At 40.8% G+C, this 8,087-nt stretch overlaps 1 protein-coding gene across 1 annotated transcript; it reads right to left on the minus strand.

Moving 5' to 3' along the window:
- Window positions 1-457: 457 nt before the first annotated feature.
- LOC112705123 (uncharacterized) lies at window positions 458-1,724 on the minus strand. The gene is made up of 2 exons (XM_025755983.1): window positions 1,003-1,724; window positions 458-476 (listed from the first exon to the last, which is right to left on the minus strand). Exons 1-2 carry the CDS (start codon window positions 1,722-1,724, stop codon window positions 458-460), a joined length of 741 nt encoding a protein of 246 aa, XP_025611768.1.
- Window positions 1,725-8,087: the final 6,363 nt, after the last annotated feature.

An 8,087-nucleotide genomic window follows, 5' to 3' on the forward strand; every position in this document is an offset into this window, starting at 1 on the left:
GTGACTGTATTATATGATTCTAATAGAAGTATATAATATATGAAGAACAGAACAAAATTAGTTAGAAGGTGGCCAAACGTGAAGTCCATGCACAATTCACAACTAATCATAAATCATGAAACTTTTATTTCAATATTTTAGAGATATGATTTATAATATGATATTAGAACTTTTAAAATTAAAATATAGATTATCAATTATTTTAGGTTTATATATGCAAAAAATTAATCATTAAATTAATCATATATATCAAATAAATATTAAAATTGAGTTAAACAATGAAAATAAATTACACAACATATATTTACGCATAAATATATAATGATTAATTTAATAACTAAATTTGTATATGCATATAGTATTTTTGGACAAATTATAACAATAATTTATAATATTATTAAGTTAATTCAACATGTGCATACCACTATATATCTATTATAAGATAGTCTCTAAGTAATTATATGGCAGTTTTGTATCTGCATTCATATTTTTGAAGATCTAATAATTCATTTTAAATTCATTTATAGAGTTCCTTAACAAAAAATGAGCTATAAAAAGAAAAATAATAATAAATTAAGGATTGAGTGTTGCAGGTGCAAGCAATAACCTGTATCTATTATTTAGATGGACATTATTATTATTCTCTGGTGATAAAACAACACTTAGAAGTTGGAAGCTAGAGAAATATTGATAAATCCAAGTAAAATAAAATTGAGTTACAAACTTAGAATTGAATAACAGATCGAATACGGTTGGGGGATTGAGGGTGTAATTCAATTAGGTATTTTTTAAAATTGTATAATATTCAACTATAATAATAAATTAAATAAAAATAAAAAATATGATTAATTAAAAAATTAAAATAATAAGATATTAAATTTAAAGAGTGAACTAAAGACAGTATTTAAAGGATAAGTAGTATTTTTCTTGAGGGTGGTGAGATAACACTCGCAGGTGGAATCCCAACAATTTCCACAGCCGTAACAGAACAAATGTCCGCACCTGCAACGGATTTTATCGCAGGTGAAACATTTTTTCTCAACAAAGAACCTGCAGTTTGGGCACCTCATCCACTGGTTCCTGGCCGCTACCTCCATCACTACTTTATATTCATTATATGTCCTCCCAAATTCCTCGCACGTGCTCCCATGATGCCAAACTGCCTCGCACGTGACACAGATCTGCCTATTACAGCTAGGGCATTCTGATTCCGTCGGTGAATCATCGTCGACGATCATAAGGGCAGAGCAGTCCTTGAAGGGGCAATACATGAATCTCTCGCTCTCATTCTCAACAACAGCAGCTTCACACAATAACTTATCCCATCGATCGAAAACCATCTTTGGTAGAACCTCGCGGCAACCGTCGAGTTCCAAGAAACCACCACACCGAAGAGTCGGACACCAGATATTAATCACGTTGTCGTCAAGCTTAGAACCAACGTACTTCACCACGCAATTCGTACAATATGAGTGGCTGCAACCGGTTATAGAGAAATTTTCTACTTCGGTTTTAGTATCAATGCAGATTTCGCATAAGAACGAGGAAATCGAGGATGACTCGCCTCTTCCCTCCTCTTTGTTGATCTTTATTTGTTTTGTGGTGACGTCGCTGTTTCTGTGATTTTCTACGTCGTTAGAATTCATGTGTGACGGTGGTGATAGTGATGGTGACAGCCAAAGAGAGTAGTAGTGCCTCAAGAAAAACTCTTTGATCGTCCTCATATTTTCCAGAAATTTCTAGGATTTGAAGACAGAGGGAGAAGGAGAGGGAGTAGTTGTTGTAGGTCTTGTGGGATATTTATTCAGATAAATTAAGAATTAAGAATTAAATATAAAAGATAGAAGATAGAATCATGTTGGTTAGTTAACGCTTAATCAACCCTCAATTTAATACTTCATCAACAAATAAGTGAATTTTAAGTTTAAATTTTAAAAGGTTTAATTACTCTGTTAGTTCCTATAGTTTCGCAAAATTTTCAATTAGGTCCTTATACTTTTTTTCCTTTTAATTGGGTCCTGCACTAATTTTTTTTTTTTCAATTAGGTCCCTCTTAGTAGTAATTAGCTTAATTGTATAGGGACCCAACTAAAAAAATTGATGCAGGGACTCAAATAAAAGGAAAAAAAAGTATAGGGACTCAATTGAAAAAAAATTAGTGCAAGGACCCAATTAAAAAGAAAAAAAGTATATTGAAAATTTTGCGAAACTATAGGGACCAATAGAGTAATTAAACCATTTTAAAATAAGTAAACTATTTTATGAATCTTTTCTATGTCAACTTACTCTTATAATTTAAAAGTTTAATTACATTTATTTTCTTAGTTACCTTTTTCATTGCATTCTTTTTTTTTTTAGTCCCTATTTTTATTATTATCTTTTTTCTTTTCTCATTTCATATGTTGTCCCTTTTTATTTTTTGTTATCGCTTTGTTTTGCATTTGTTTATACCCAGATCCAATGATGGGGCCCAGATCCAATAGTATGTAAAGGCTCAATCTACAAGATTGGCCACCCTCTGCAAACCGACCTCCTCGTAAGAGGTCGGGTTCGACATAGGTTCTGCCACAAAGAAGTCGGGGACAAAAATTGGTTGGCAGATAACACTTATTCAAATAGGTAACTGCCCCTAAAATCTCTCAACCCACTTCCAGGGGTTAAATCTCAACCTCCCCAAGATAAAGGGACGGTTATCCTCCTTAAAAGGTGGAACCACTCCAACGGTGGTTATGGATTCACCACTATAAGTACACTGACAACCCTCAGGTATCTCTAAGTTCCCATACTCTCTAAACCTGCTTCAACCCTTGCTGACTTAGGCATCGGATTGTCTTTGCAGGTACCACCCCCTTCTTCTCATTCCTTCAAATACAAGTCAGATAAAGGTCTCAAACGCGGGACCAAGCCTGAAGGCCTTCTTCCCAATAAGATTGGGCCAACCTCGCGAGTCCAGTCCATCAATCTCCGGTTACCCAACGTAATATTGGCGACGTTGCCGGGGACCCGAGAGATCATCCTTCGATGGCGGACAACTCACCTGAAGATGGCCACGCCACGACCAATTCAGAATAAGAAAATCTGAACACGGGAAACAATGATGCGGACATGGCCCTCCACCAGGAAGCGAATGACCAACACAAAGAAGGTACCTCTGGGTTAAAAAACCCAAAGGTAAATTCTTCGAAAGGATGCGAATCAGGAAAGGAAGGACCGCCCCCATGCAGCTCAACTAATGGGATTGGTCCATGGCCACCAAGGACGTCTAGAGCAGCTAGAACAGGAATTAGAATGACAACGAGAGGCGGAGAGAAACTTAAGGGAAGAGATAGAGCGACGAAAAGAGTTAGAAGAAAAACTCTTAAAAATAGAATCTTCCCTTAAAAGCCGGAACAGTCGCAGTGACCGAGAAGATTCACCCTTGGGGGAAGACGACCCGTTCAGTGAGGATATAATGAGGGCAAAAGTTCCAAGGAACTTCAAAAGCCCTGATATGGACCTCTATGACGGGACCACGGATCCAAACCATCATCTGAGCAACTTCAAAAGTCGGATGTACCTGGCCAATGCTTCTGATGCCACTCGTTGCAAAGCTTTCCCGACCACCTTGACGAAAGCAGCGATGAAGTGGTCCGACAGCCTCCTTCCAAGATCGGTCACGAGCTTCGACGACCTCTTGCGAAAATTTCTGATGCGGTTCTCTATTTAAAAAGATAAGGTAAAGCACGCACCGAGCCTCCTGGGTGTAAAACAGGAGGTTGGAGAACCTTTAAGGAACCACATGGAAAGGTTCAACAAAGCGTGCTTGGAGATTCAAGACCTGCCCACGGAGGCAGTAATCATGGGCCTAGTAAATGGACTTAGGGAAGGCTCCTTCTCCCAATCCATATCAAAAAGGCACCCTACCTCCTTGAATGATGTATAGGAAAGAGCCAAAAAGTACATCAACATGGAGGAAAATTGATGAGCGGATAATTTATACGCTTTTTGGCATTGTTTTTCCATAGTTTTTAATATGTTTTAGTTACTTTTTAGTATATTTTTATTAGTTTTTATGCAAAAATCACATTTCTAGACTTTACTATGAGTTTGTGTGTTTTTCTGTGATTTCAGGTATTTTCTGGCTGAAATTGAGGGACCTGAGCAAAAATCTGATTCAAAGGCTGAGAAAGGACTAAAGATGTTGTTGGATTCTGACCTCTCTGCACTCAAAGTGGATTTTCTGGAGCTAAAGAAGTCCAATTGGCGTGCTCTTAGTTGCGTTGGAAAGTAGACATCTTGGGCTTTCCATAAATATATAATAGTTCATACTTTGCCTGAAATTTGATGGCCCAAACTGGCATCAAAACGCCGGTCAGAGACCCTTTTCTGGCGTAAAACGCCAAGACTGGCACCAAAGCTGGAGTTAAACGCCCAAACTGGCACCAAAACTGGCGTTTAAACTCCAAGAAGAGCCTATGCACGTGAAAGCTTCAATGCTCAGCCCAAACACACACCAGTGGTCCCCGGAAGTGGATTTCTGCACTATCTACACTTAGTTACTCATTTTCTATAAACCTAGTTTACTAGTTTAGTATAAATCGCACCTTTTACTATTGTATTCATATCTTTAGATCATTTTTGAGACTACCTTTGGATCGCTTTTGATCTCTTGATCACGTTTAGGGGCTGGCCATTCTGCCATGCCTTGACCTTCATCACGTATGTATTTTCAACGGTGGAGTTTCTACACCTCATAGATTAAGGTGTGGAGCTCTGCTGTTCCTCATGAATTAATGCAAGTATTATTGTTTTTCTATTCAATTCACGCCTACTTCTCCTCCAAGATATACTCTTGTACTTAATTCAGTTAAGTCAGAATGAAGGGGTGACCCGTGACAATCACACAATCTTTGTTACTCGCTTAGCCAAGATCCGCGTGCCTGACAACAACAAAGCGGTCTACATGATGTTCAATGTAGTCATTGGATGACAGCTGAATTATACTCTCTTTGGTCTCTGACCCACGGATCTGAATCACCTCTCCTTACAACAGAGCAGTCGAATCCGTGATGTTAGAACCTTCGTGTTATAAGCTAGAATCAATTGGTAGCATTTTTGAGATCCAGAAAGTCTAAACCTTGTCTATGGTATTCTGAATAGGATCTGGGATGGGATGACTGTGATGAGCTTCAAACTCGTGAATGTTGGGCGCAATGACAGTGTGCAAAAGAATAAATGTATTATCCTATTCCGACACGATCGAGAACCGACAGCTGATTAGTCATGCGGGAAACCGTAGCGGACATGTTTTCACTAAGAGGACGGATGGTAGCCATTGACAACGATGATCCACCAACATACAGCTTGCCATGGAAGGGAGTACGCATGATTGGATGAGGACAATAGGAAAGCAGAGGCGCAGAGGGAACAAAGCATCTCTATACGCTTATCTGAAATTCCCACCAATGAATTGCATAAGTATCTCTATCCTATTTTATATTTTATTTTTCTTTTAATTATCAAAACCACATAACCATTTGAATCCGCCTGACTGAGATTTACAAGATGACCATAGCTTGCTTCAAGTTGACAATCTCTGTGGGATCGACCCTTACTCACGTAAGGTATTACTTGGACGACCCAGTGCACTTGCTGGTTAGTGGCACCAGAGTTGTGAAAAGTGTAAATCACAATTCTGTGCACCAAAAACACTAGACTACGAGAGCCGTTGGCGGCTTGGGCACTCTCATCTGTCGAAAGAGAAAGAGAGAGAACCCAAGAAGAAGGAGGAGATCGGTGTAGAGAAGCCAAGGAGATATCACTCTTATACTCCTCTGAAAGTTTTTCTAGTTGATGTGTATAGGGAAATTTGCCACACTGAAAGGCTTCCACCCCCTAAGCCCATCAAGAACAAAAAGGGGGGGAGTCGTGACAACTACTGTGAATACCATAAGATGTATGGTCACCCTACAAATGACTGTTACGACCTCAAAAACGTGATAGAAAAACTGGCCAGAGAAGGTCGGCTAGACAGATATCTCGTAGAAAGGTCGGACAATCATGGAAAAAGGAAGCGAGATGACAACGACCGAAGAGACCCACCACCACAGACTCCAGAGAGACATATACACATGATCTCGAGAGGATTTGAGGGAGGAGGGCTCACCACGTCATCTCGCAAGAAACATCTAAAACGGGTCTACCAGGTCGGGAGTGAGACTCTCGATCTCCCAACCATCTCATTCACCAAAGAGGATGGGTAAGGGATCATCCCCGGGCATGACGACCCGATGGTGATAACCATGATCCTGGCAAATGCCCATCTCTACAGAATCTTGGTGGATCAAGGGAGCTCGGCTGACATCCTCTTCAAGCCAGCATTCGAAAAACTAGGGTTGGATGAAAGGGAGCTAAAAGCTTACCTGGACACCTTGTATGGACTAGGAGATAGGCCAATAAAGCCACTAGGATACATACCCCTCCACACGACCTTTGGAAAGGGGGAAAAATCCAAAACTCTAAGCATCGACTTTATAGTCGTCGATGTTGGGTTGGCATATAATGCCTTAATTGGCAGGGCCATCCTAAATCGACTCGGAGTGGTAGTGTCGACTCCTCACCTTTGCATGAAATTACCAACGCCTAAGGGAATAGCGACGGTGCGGAGAGACCAGAAATTGGCGAGAAAATGCTACAATGAAAGCTTGAACCTCAGAGAAAAAGGAAAATAAGTTCACACCATAGAGCTCGGTGGGGTAAAAGCTAAAGAAGAGCTGCGGTTGCAATCGGGCGGAAAAACTGAAGAGGTTCAAATCGGAGAAGAGGAAGGGAAAAACACCAACATAGGAGCCAGTCTAGATGGAGATTTAAAACAGAGGCTGATAAAGCTCCTACGAGATAATTCCGACATCTTCGCCTGGAAAGCTTCTGACATGCCAGGGATAGACCCTCAACTCATGTCCCACAAGCTTTCAGTACACCCCGGATCACGACCTGTACAGTAGCGCAGGCGTAAGCTCAGACCAGAATGAGCTTAAGTGGTGGCGCAGCAAGTACAAGCCCTCTTAGAGGCTGACTTCATCAGAGAGGTCAAGTATCCGGCGCAGCTGGCAAATGTAGTGCTGGTCAAAAAGCAAAACGGCAAGTGGAGGATGTGCGTCGATTATACTGACCTGAACAAGACATGCCCCAAAGACCCATATCCACTTCCAAGTATTGATACTCTAGTAGATGCGAGCTCAGGGTATCAATACATGTCGTTTATGGATGCCTACTCGGGATACAATCAAATCCCAATGTATAAGCCGGATGAAGAAAAAACCTCATTCATCACACCCAGAGCGAACTACTGCTATGTGGTCATGCCTTTTGGATTGAAAAATGCTAGGGCCACATACCAAAAGTTGATGAATAAGGTGTTCGCTCCCCACCTCGGGAACTTACTGGAGGTCTACGTGGATGACATGCTAGTAAAAACCAGGGAGGAATCCGACTTCTTGACAGATCTCTCGCAAGTTTTCAACACCGTAAGGTTATATGGGATGAGACTAAATCCTACAAAATGTACCTTCGCAGTGGAGGCTGGAAAATTTCTAGGGTTCATGCTAACACAAAGGGGGATCGAAGCAAATCCCGACAAGTGCAAAGCTATTCTAGAAATGAAAAGCCCGACTTGCCTAAGAGAGGTTCAACAATTGAACGGCCGAATTGCTGCTTTCTCCGGTTCCTGGCGGGATCGGCACTAAAATCCCTTCCACTATTCTCTCTACTAAGGAAAGGATGCCAGTTCGAATGGACTCCGGAATGCGAAGAAGCATTCCAGGAGTTCAAAAGATTTTTTAGCAAACCTCCAATTCTGACCCGACCCTTAGTCGGGGAAGAACTCGTCCTGTATCTGTCGGTAGCAGACAAAGTTATAGCATTAGCTCTAATACAGGAAGATGAGGTCGGGCAGCATCCTGTGTACTTCATCAGCAAAGTTCTACAAGGCCCTGAACTAAAGTATCAAAAACTTGAAAAGTTTGCATACTCCTTAGTAGTAGCCTCGTGACAGCTACGGCCTTATTTTCAAGCGCACACATTAAAGGTACGAACGAACCAGCCCATGA

The sequence above is a fragment of the Arachis hypogaea genome, chromosome 8, assembly GCF_003086295.3.
Source record: "Arachis hypogaea cultivar Tifrunner chromosome 8, arahy.Tifrunner.gnm2.J5K5, whole genome shotgun sequence".
NCBI lineage: Eukaryota > Viridiplantae > Streptophyta > Magnoliopsida > Fabales > Fabaceae > Arachis > Arachis hypogaea.